This window comes from Tachysurus vachellii, chromosome 16 (assembly GCF_030014155.1).
Source record: "Tachysurus vachellii isolate PV-2020 chromosome 16, HZAU_Pvac_v1, whole genome shotgun sequence".
In the NCBI taxonomy this organism is placed as follows: Eukaryota; Metazoa; Chordata; class Actinopteri; order Siluriformes; family Bagridae; genus Tachysurus; species Tachysurus vachellii.
Window position 1 is genome coordinate 20,978,784 of NC_083475.1, and position 11,625 is coordinate 20,990,408.

The 11,625-nt window shown below is 38.0% G+C and overlaps 1 protein-coding gene across 2 annotated transcripts; it reads right to left on the reverse strand.

The window, feature by feature from the left end:
• Positions 1–141: 141 nt before the first annotated feature.
• Positions 142–10,927, reverse strand: akr1b1.2 (aldo-keto reductase family 1, member B1 (aldose reductase), tandem duplicate 2). Of its 2 annotated transcripts, none has more exons than XM_060889597.1 (10): positions 10,723–10,927; positions 6,913–7,080; positions 6,705–6,821; positions 5,603–5,680; positions 5,399–5,521; positions 3,909–4,015; positions 3,736–3,817; positions 1,049–1,132; positions 880–962; positions 142–789 (listed from the first exon to the last, which is right to left on the reverse strand). In XM_060889597.1, the coding sequence occupies exons 1-10, from the start codon at positions 10,786–10,788 to the stop codon at positions 747–749; spliced, it is 951 nt and encodes a 316-aa protein (XP_060745580.1). In that variant the 5' UTR covers positions 10,789–10,927; the 3' UTR covers positions 142–746. The 2 variants fall into 2 exon arrangements, with proteins under 2 accessions (XP_060745580.1, XP_060745581.1); XM_060889598.1 differs by lacking the exon at positions 10,723–10,927 and adding an exon at positions 8,053–8,203.
• Between the last annotated feature and the right edge of the window lie 698 nt (positions 10,928–11,625).

Below are 11,625 nucleotides of genomic sequence, written 5' to 3' on the forward strand. Positions count from 1 at the left end.
CAGCAGATGTCGCCAAATTAGTTGGGTTTTTAATACATGACAAAGCAGCTTTGCAAAATGTAAAAAAATAAAAATAAAACAAAAACAATAATACTGTGAATTCAAATAAATAAATAACAGAACAAACACCTGAAAAAATAATGCTTGATGTATGTGCTTTATTTTAGAGCTTTTTAATCCACACAAAGACAATACAAAGATTAAACAGACACATGGAGTGTTGAAACAAACCAAATCAACAAATGTTTTTTTTTTTTTAAATCTCCGTCTTCACACATTTCACATTCACACTTCACACGTTTCCATTCTCGTTAAGTGAACTACAAAGATTTTTCAGTCTAAGGGAGTGGCTTTAATGAATGAACGAATTAATTACACGTTGTTTGTGTTTCATTAGATTTCATTAGCATCGTGATGATGTTCTCACTTCATCGTTCTTCCTTCCGTTCGATCGACGTTCTTTCACACAGACGTCTGTGCAGAAATGAGAGGAGTGAGCTCTGAATAATTACTAAACCCAAGTGGGGGGAAAAAAAAAGATAAGTGCTTTTAGGTGTGTCGTTTTCACAGTTTTCACAGTGAACTTTCTACAGTTGAGACTCGAACGTTATCTTTAACGATCTTTAACGTTTAACTAATGTTTCTAACTATGTTTCTAACTTTTACACGAACTCTAACGAATCATTTAACAGTCTCATTGCGTTGTCTTAACAGCACGATGAGGTGAACTCTTCTTCCTTCAGGTTTCAGTACTCGGCGTTAAACGGATAATCTTTGTGCTTGATGCTCCTGTCAGAAAAAACAGACAAAATCAGGAAGGTTATCGCTCGTGTTGAACGTGACACAATGTGGATGATGTTTGTAATATAAAACACTCACCACTGCAAGGGACAAACCCTGAAGTTCCTGTTGAAACTTAAAATGGTCTTCATTTCATCGTCACTCAGCTCAAAGTCAAACACCTGCCATCATTACGAGAACCAAAATATTAATATTAATAATAAATAAAGGTTCACGGGGAGTTTCAGCGTTTCTGTTAAAAGCTTACCTGAAAGTTCTCTATGATGCGAGACGGAGTAACAGACTTCGGGATCACGATGACTTTCCTCTGGACCTGGAAGCGGATCAGGACCTGGAGAGGAAATGTACAGAACGTCCGAGACACGTTTGTTTTACAGCAACATTGTTATTAGCTGAGGATTCCAGGATGTTTATTACCATCTAAATCTGTCATGTCATTCGCTCTCATATCTCAGAACTACGGTGGCCGGGAAGTGCAATACAAATTAACAAATCCGAAAACACATTAACAAGTCAGACAACCCGGTTGGTATAGTTTGTGAATGGAAACTTACCATCATCGGACGAGACACCTTTCATTCACCTGTATATCTTTAATGACAGTCGTCTTGTCCAATGATCGGTAAGTTTCCATTCACAAACTATACCTACCGCTTCCGGGTTGTTTGAATGGTGCATGAAACATTAACACATCAGAAAACACAACAACATTTCAGACAACCCGGAAGCGGTTGGTATAGTTTGTGATTGGACAAGACACCTGTCACTCAAGGTATACATGAAGTTCAACAGTCTGCCGCAGGGAAAAGTTGGAATGGATGGATGGACTGGATTACTGTGGATTAATTCTGTTATTTTCTTATATTTAAACGGAGAACTTTACACATTACACATAAGATTCCATACCTGTATATCTTGAGTGACAGGTGTCTTGTCCAATGATCGGTAAGTTTCCATTCAAAAACGATACACTACCGTTTCTGGGTTGTCTGACTTGTTAATGTGTTTTCGGATTTGTTAATGTGTTTTCGGATTTGTTAATGTGTTTTGCACTTCTCGGCCACCGTACAGAACATCTCAGAACATATCAGTCGGTGTCTCCACATGGCATAAAATCCTCTCTTTATTTCTCTCCGTATTTTGTCACCTATTTTACCTCGTACCCACTTTATCGTACAGTACTTTTCATTTATTTTCTTATGATTAATATATTTTTAAATTCTCTTTCAAATAAATTTTTGAAATATTTATCGCGATTTCTTTTTCTTTTTTTAAATATATATATATATATATATATATATATATATATATATATATATATATATATATATATATTATATATATATGTAAAAAACAAAAAAAAAAGCAGACAGCATTTCACGACTGTGTGCGTATGTAAGAAATAAAATTTTAATTTGAAACTAGATTTGTAAAGTTCGTTGCGACAAACTTTGATGTTGGCTTTGACGAGGTAAGTATTCACAAAGTATTCACCTCTTTTTGGAGGTGAGTGGACATAAGGTTCAGTGTTACTTTTGGAGGCAAGTGGACAGAAAGATAGGGTGCCAAAACATTTGGAGGCAAGTGGAGACGAGCATGTGACGTCATCCAAATACTCCTGAGGAAGTTCCCCTCCATTGGGCTGAGTGCTTTGATATGTCACATGTTCATGTTGTGCTAATTTTTTATTTTCACGTGACATCATGTGACATCATCAGAATACACGTGAGGAAGTTCCCCTCATTGTTCTGAGTGTTTTGATATGTCACATGTCCATGTTGTAAAAAGTTTTTTGATTTTGCATATATTGGGGGCGGGGCTGTGGGACAACCGGAAGTCCAGTCGGTACACCAATTTATACTTTGTACAGAGTCTCACTCTAAAGGAGCTGGTCGAGTTTGGTGTAGATAGTTCGAAAGCTTGCCGAGTTATAAACCTCCAAATTTTATAATGGGAGTCTATGGGGAAAAAAGCCAATTTGAGACCCGGTACCAGAAGTACCGGTACTTGGATCACTTAGAAAAGTAATAGCAACAATAGCAACTCAAGTAATAGCAACTCAAGACCAGGGTCTACAACATATCCAAATTTGGTGCATGTGGCTCGAAAGGCCGCATTATGGGGATGTGGTAGCTCAGTGGTTAAGGTGTCGGGCTACTGATCGGAGGTCATGGGTTCGAACCCCAGGTCCACCAAGCTGCCACTGCTGGGCCCCTGAGCAAGGCCCTTAACCCTTAGTTACTCAGTTGTAAGTCACTCTGGATAAGGGTGTCTGCTAAATGCCATAAATGTAAATGTAAATGCATTACATTTTATAAATTTTTGTCTAAGCTGAAATAGGAAAACAGAATGTTGGCTTCTACAAAGCGACATAATAAATTCTAGAAAGTTAGCAGTAGAAAGATCCACGAGATCGGCTCAAAAATCAAAACACGAGGAAACAAAAACAGACGTGTGATCCTGTAGCTTTCACATATAAAGTCACTGAGTTCCTATACGTTCTGGTGTTATGGTCATGTGACCTAAGTACAATCAGGCCACGCCCCCTACAACAAGAGCGCCCCATAGGCAGGCACTTATTTCCAGGGATTTCAGAACAGCGTAACAGATATTGCGTCATCGGGTAGGCGTGGCCTATTTCATAATCTAATCCTAATCGTAGTTTCTGGTTGTTTATTTGTTTTCTAAAATAAATGAACCTGTATGACTGTTTTGTCCTTCGTAGTATGCTGGGGTTTTTTTGAAAGAGAGCTCCAGAAACAAGCCCGCTTTACTTCGTGGTAACGAAACCCCTGGAATTTAGCGAATGTCGCGTCCCATAACGAACAGTTTGTATGGGGTTCTAGGTGATTAATAAAAAGAGCAGAATATAACTGAACCTTGTGACACAACGAGCTTCATTTCAGAAGAACCTGCTGGTTTTATTTGTCCCACCTGAGCGCTGGTCTTCTTATGTTTCTCAGCGATGGCTTTGATCTTCGGCTCCTCCAGCAAGGACGGGTCTTCCGGTTTAGCCCTGAACGTTAAAAACAAAAGCAGATTATTTTTTTCTGCAGAAAGAGCTTTTAACTTCTCAGGATAAAAAACAGTCAGATAAAATCCCTCACCAAGGTCGATCGGGAGAACCCAGAGGGCTGTATGCGGTCACTGTGATCCCCCTCGACTGGCAGAAGGTGATCAGTTTCTCCTGCGTCAGGTACGGATGGCACTCGATCTGCAGGAAATAAGAGTGTGGTAGTAACCGTGACAGTAACGAGATGAGATCAGCGACGACTCGTCGTGACGTTGGACTTAAAATATCTGAAAAAGTACAAATTTATTTGTACTCATTTTTCAGGTTCGATATTATTATTATTATTATTATTATTATTATTATTATTCGATAACAAACGACAGTCTCGATTTTCCTGTCCTGAAAATACAAAACAAAAATGAAACTGTGACGATTTTAAATGCAGATGGTTTAAAAGCATTCGACTCAACAACAAAGCACTTAAAAAAAAACAACTAATATATATGTATTGATTCATTTATTTAATCTTCAAGTCCCAGAAAAGCAGAGCTGAAGACAGGACAGCAAAAGTACTTAAGTCCTAACATAATGTCGTTATCTGCCCCTTGTCTGTTTCCAGACACATTTGAGACACAAAGCCAGAAGCCTGAGAGTTATAAAGCTGCCGTGAGCGGAACACGGATCAGTAAACAAAAGATGACCTTTAAGTGGACATCCGTCAGTGTAGTTTAGCTTCAGGTGACAAGTTAACGACGTCAACGTCACAGCTGTTTAAGAAAAGCTGGGTGGAGAATGACAAGAAAAAAACAGCTCGACCTCGAGTTCAGTACAATACAAAAAAAAAAGGATTTAAAGATTTAAGGATAACGTCTGTGAAACAAGATCATGTTCTCATTTACGAGCAGTCCTTCCTTCATCAGCTTCTCTTTTTATCTCTCAAGTTAATATAAAAAATAGAGCTTTTCATGTTACAGAGGAAATACAGATGAAAACACGGCTTTTCGTTTTCTCCCGAATTTATTCTGGTGTCAAACTGAACTGAATCGCATTAAATCAGGCCCAAATGGAATCATATTCGTAAACTGAACTGTACTGGCTCAGCAATGAATCATATTGTAATGGATCAGTAGAGAACTGAATCCTAGGATCGGTTTAGAAGCGAATCAAATTGTAACAGAACAGTAGTGAATCGAATCGGATCGGATCAGATCAGAAGCGAATTGAACTGTAACGGATCGTTAGAGAACTGAATCCGATCGGATAAGAAGCGAATCAAATTTTAATGGATCAGTGGTGAATTGAATCCTACTGGATCAGTAGTGAATCATATGGAATGGATCAGTGGTGAACCGAATCCGATCGGATTAGAAGCGAATCAAATTGTAATAATCAGTGGTGTATCGAATCCTATCGGATCTGAAGTGAATCATAATATAACAGATCGGTAGTGAATTGAATCCTATTGGATTATAAGTGAATTAAATTGTAATGAATCAGTAGTGAATTGACTCCTATCGGATCTGTAGTGGTTTGTATCCTAACAATTCGATTTTGAATTCACAGACATCTTGATCTGACTTGTACCTGGTTGTTGGCAGGTCTATATTTGAGATCTGGTTTATTCAGAATGGCTTCAATCTGCTCTCGGTTGAAGTTGGAGATGCCGATGGCCTTCACCAGCCCTGCGTCCACCAGCTCTTCCATTCCCTACAACAACAACGTCAGTGCGTAATGAAGTGACGCTGCCTCGGGAAACATTTATTAATAAAACTGTAAATCATTTCTTACCTCCCAGGTCTCCAGGAAACTGGTACCATCGCTGATGGTAAAACCTTCCTTGTCCATTGGGAAATCTTCAGGTCCAGGCTGAGAGACACACACACACACACACACACTCCTTAAACACAAGTCTTTTAAAGAAATATTTATCATGAATCAAGAAACATTTTCTTTTAAAGAAACCTTCCCTAGTCTACTTACGTCTTCTTATCGTTACGTGCGCTACGTAATTCTTGTGCACGTGCTATCTAACTTTATGTTAAATAAACCCTTAGAGACTTCTTAAAGACAAATCCAAGCTTTCGTCAGTAATCTAATGCCGTCACTAGGAGAACAACGAGGCTCGGCTCAGTCGGATGTCTGTAATTGTTTTCAGCTTGGGACAATTTCTCAGGGATCAGAGGTGATGAAGAGGATTAGACTCGTAAGGAGGACTGATTTCCCCGAGGATTAATTCAATTTGATCCGAAAAAAAAAACATGTAGAAAATACAGCATATACCACATGTACTGATATTATTATTATTAATAATACTGATACTGCTGCTGTTTCTAATAGTATATTACTTTTATGTCCACAACACTACACCTTCTACCTAGTGGTTATCACGTTCGCCTCACACCTCCAGGGTTGGGGGTTCGATTCCCGCCTCCACCTTGTGTGTGTGGAGTTTGCATGTTCTCCCCGTGCCTCGGGGGTTTCCTCCGGGTACTCCGGTTTCCTCCCCCGGTCCAAAGACATGCATGGTAGGTTGATTGGCATCTCTGGAAAATTGTCCGTAGTGTGTGATTGTGTGAGTGAATGAGAGTGTGTGTGTGTGTGTGTGTGCCCTGCGATGGGTTGGCACTCCGTCCAGGGTGTATCCTGCCTTGATGCCTGATGGCTCCCTGTGACCTGAGGTAGTTTGGATAAGCGGTAGAAGATGAGTGAGTGAGTGAGTGAGAGTTAATATTAAACCGCTGCTCTACTATCATTATTACTACTACATCGAGGACTGACGCTATTTTCCTAATACAACTCGTGCTACCGTTACACTTCAACGATTACTACGGCTGCTGATGCGGAGATGAAATATGTTCTAGTTTTATTGAATAAGTATAAAAAAAGATACCAAAAAGCCCACTGGCCAGTGAATCAAGTACAGATCCAGGTAGTCCAGCTGCAGGTCACTTAAAGTCTCCTGACACGCCGGTTTTACTGCTGATTTGTGGTGAAAGGTGCACCAAAGCTACAAAGAGAACGAGTTACAATTCAAGTGAGTTTGTCATAACGTTTGTAAAACGAGCGACATTTTCAGGGAGAGAGGTGGCGAGTTTTACCTTGCTGACAATAAACAGCTCCTCCCTTTTCACCACGCCTTCTTTAATCATGTCCCGGATGCCTTCTCCGACCTCCTGCTCGTTTTTGTAGATGAACGCTCCATCGATGTGTCTGTAGCCTGCGGCGACGGCGGCTTTCACGGCGGCGGTCACGTCGCCTGGCTTAGACTGGGGGCAGAGAGCAAAGGGTTAAATAAACATTAACTCGTTTATCGGCGCAACGAAAAGGCTTTGTTTAACTTTCCTGATGTACAAAACAGACCGATTGAGTCTTATCACAAAAACGCTTAATCAAAAGGAGAAAAAAGAAAGAAAGGAAGGGCTGTGATTATACTTTATTATTTACATTATCTGCCACTTTATAAAGAAACACAAGAATATCTGCACAGTCATGCAGTTATCTAATCAGCCAATCATGTGGCAGCAACCAAATACGCCCGATCGTGCAAGTACATGCAAAATCAAGAGCATTCAGTTACATTTACATTTACAGCATTTGGCGTTTGACGTCCTTTTCCACAGCGACGTACAAAAGTGCTATCATTGAATGCATGAACTCTGGTTCACTAAGCTACAGACGGTTCATGTTTATATCAAATACATATAGAAAGAAGAAGAAAAAATAAGACTTAAGTAAACTTAAGGATTCTGGTAAACAATCGTTTCAATTTTTTATGTATGAATTTTTCACATCTAACTTTATTTAGATTTTTTTTCTCTAGTTTTTTTATTTTTCATATTTTTTTGATATTACAAGCAGTTATTTGTTTAATAAAATTCTGTTAAACATTTATTCGTAATTGTAATTACTTATTTTTATTTGTAATCTATTATTCATTTTGTATAATTACTTACTAATAATTTACTCTATAACTATATGATTTAAATCAATTATTTTATCATTACACATTCTTTTATTTTTAGAATTCGCTATAGAGATTTTTGTTATTTCTCCCTTTACGTGGTTTTAGTTATTTATCATTATTTTAATGATGCATTTAGTTTTATTTTGCTTTTCTAGTCATATATTAAATATTATATTAAAGAGAAGACAAGTATTTTGAGCACAAGATTCAGTTACTTAATAAAATACAGAAAACCCTAAAAATGAAACACATTCTACATTATTTTGACTCTCACCTGCCAACACCCGAGACCCACAATCTGCATCTCTGCTCCAGTGTGAAGCTGCACTGAAGTTGCCATTTTCAACAAGATTAAAGTTTCTTTATTAAAAGGTAGTAAACTAGAGCTGGTTAGTGCTGCTGTATGATGAGTCTTCTATGTGGGGACAAAATGCAGAAAACAACTGCAACTATATCAGGCGCAACAGCGCCACCATGTGGCCTGGAGTAGGAACTTTCAGTAGTCGAGTCAAGACGAGAAGTTTTTATTGTCATTACAACCGTAGATAGCTGTTATAGTACACAGTGACGAGACGACGTTTCTCCTGGTTCATGGTACTACATAGAACAAAGACGGGGCTAAGGACTTAGTAAGTTAGTCCTAGATACATAAAGAGCAACTGTGCAACCTGGTGTACACAGTGTGAGTGAGACAAAAGACCCGCATTCATTTCCTGTCCTCCAAATCTATTAAAGATCTGCTGAAGCAGTAATGATACCGTGTTATGGGCAGGTGCTTGAAGACCTTGTGATGGATTTGAAGGCTTATGAGAGCGCGTGAGAGAACGGGTGGAGTTTCTCCACAGTGATGTGATTTGGATTGGACATTTAGGGGTTTCTGCTCCAGCTGTATTAGTATTTTGTTAAATTCAGGTCAAGCAGTCATTTGTATCAATAATTTTGCTAATATATTGGTTATTTGTTACGGAAGCGTATTGCATTCATTTGAGTAAAAAAAAATCAGTTTTTCTGAATTAACGACTTAATTATCTCAAAATTATGAGATATTTTTCCAGGAAAAAAAATATTTTGCTCTGTTTTTCTGAATTAACGACTTAATTATCTCAAAATTATGAGATATTTTTCCAGGAAAAAAAATATTTTGCTCTGTTTTTCTGAATTAACGACTTAATTATCTCAAAATTATGACATATTTTTCCAGGAAAAAAAATATTTTGCTCTGTTTTTCTGAATTAACGACTTAATTATCTCAAAATTATGAGATATTTTTCCAGGAAAAAAAATATTTTGCTCTGTTTTTCTGAATTAACGACTTAATTATCTCAAAATTATGAGAATATTTCAGGAAAAAAAATTTGCTCTGTTTTTCTGAATTAACGACTTAATTATCTCAAAATTATGACATATTTTTCCAGGAAAAAAAATATTTTGCTCTGTTTTTCTGAATTAACGACTTAATTATCTCAAAATTATGAGATATTTTTCCAGGAAAAAAAATATTTTGCTCTGTTTTTCTGAATTAACGACTTAATTATCTCAAAATTATGAGAATATTTCAGGAAAAAAAATTTGCTGTTTTTCTGAATTAACGACTTAATTATCTCAAAAAGGGGGGCACGGAGGCTTAGTGGTTATCACGTTCACCTCACACCTCCAGGGTCGGGGTTCGATTCCCACCTCCACCTTGTGTGTGTGGAGTTTGCATGTTTTCCCCGTGCCTCGGGGGTTTCCTCCGGGTCCTCCGGTTTCCTCCCCCGGTCCAAAGACATGCATGGTAGGTTGATTGGCATCTCTGGAAAATTGTCCGTAGTGTGTGATTGTGTGAGTGAATGAGTGTGTGTGTGTGCCCTGTGATGGGTTGGCACTCCGTCCAGGGTGTATCCTGCCTTGATGCCCGATGACGCCTGAGATAGGCACAGGCTCCCCGTGACCCGAGGTAGTTCGGATAAGCGGTAGAAGATGAATGAATGAATGAATGAATTATCTCAGAATTATGAGATATTTTTTCAGGAAAAAAAAAATTTTGCTCTGTTTTTCTGAATTAACGACTTAATGTGGATTGCATGGAAGTAAACATGTCCCGCCTTTCAAGTTTAATCAGTTGAACCGATATGGTACTGTATGCTTCACGGATATAAGATGATGCGTCTGAAATGAATTCAGGCTGGTTATGTGGTGACACAAGAGACAATCAGGCAATTGTTGAAAATACTGGATCCCTATGGAGTGCAACTGAGGCGCCGGAATCGTCTTCGGCGACGTTTGTATCATAATCCAGGCCCGAACTTTTCATGGCATGTTGATTCATATGATAAACTCAATCCATATGGGATCTGCATCAATGGTGACGGGTTTTCACGAATGGTGATACGGCTACCGTGAAGCAGACCATATCGGTTCAACTGATCCTGGAGAAACACAGCAACGTCAAGCAGATCACAATGTTCTTTTCGTCTGAACAGGCACAAAGTCTTGAGGTGTCTAAGTTGACGCACTAATAACAACACCATTTATATTACTTAAAGACAGCAGAATCTCCCAATGTCTCAAACACAAAGTAAAATAAAACCGGATTAAACTTGAACATGTTTACTTCCATGCAATCCACCTAAAATAGAGCTCCTGGCAGGATTTTGAGGGATCTCATTAATTCAGAAAACCAGAACAATTGATTTTTTTTTTTATTTTTATGAAAAATAATCTCATAATTCTGAGATAATTAACTCATTAATTCATAAAAACAGAGTGAAAAAATGTTTTTTTCCTCATGGGAATGCAATACGCTTCCGTAGTTTTCTCCTCACTTTAGTCCCAAATAAAAATGATTCTGATTTTATGCTCGATAGAATTTAAACAGAATAAAATAATAAATCATTTTTAAGACACGTAACTGAAAGTTACTCACAATAAAACCCATAAAAACTGTATATATCTGAACTCTCACCTTCCATGTACCCAGACCCACAGTCGGCATCTGTGCTCCGTTGCGGAGCTTCACTGAAGTTGCCATTTTACAAATATATATAATCCAGAGATTATGAAATATAATAAATTCAGCTGGTTAAAGGTAGGTAACTAGTTTAAGTTAGTGCTGGTGAAGGAGGACGTGTCACCTGACTCCTGACCACACGTTAACTACAGGCAGAAAAGCAGAAATATCCAGGCTGTAGTTTACATCAGGTACAACACCGCCCTCTTGTGAGAAGGAGTCAGAACGTCCGAATCTTTAAACCGAGTTAACTAAGAGTCGACACTTGGACTCGCGAACAACTTCAAAACCAGATTTTCTTCTTTAATAAGTTAATGTTTTAATACTTAGAGCATTAATTGTTCTTTCGGATAACCGTGACTGAATGTGTTTATACGTCTCAAGGAAATTCCAACTCTTATAGCCGAGTCAGATCTTTTGATCTTCTGACTCATCGATAGCATTCGACTCCTTTAGTTCCCAAATGGTTCATTGACATTTCTTTCAATCTTTACCTCATGTAATTCTTTTTAATTGTCCTACTACGGCTGAAATAGTTTCCTCAAATCAAATGACTTTGCCTCGTCTGTGTCCACAAGCTCTTTTGAGAGAGTTAGATCATTTGAGTCAGCTCACTTTAAGATTCGACTCTTTCAACTCACAAACGATTCGTTGACTACATTTTTGTAATATTTACACCCAAGTGATTGCTTTTCTTTGGCTAATTATGGGTGATATTGTTTAGTTAAATCTATCTTCTCTTTATCAAACAGACTGAATTTTATTAATTCTATTAAGTGAATATTTTAACATGATTTAGGGACAATAATAATCAGACACAGTAGCATAAAATAATAATTAGCATTAATTAGAAGTGTA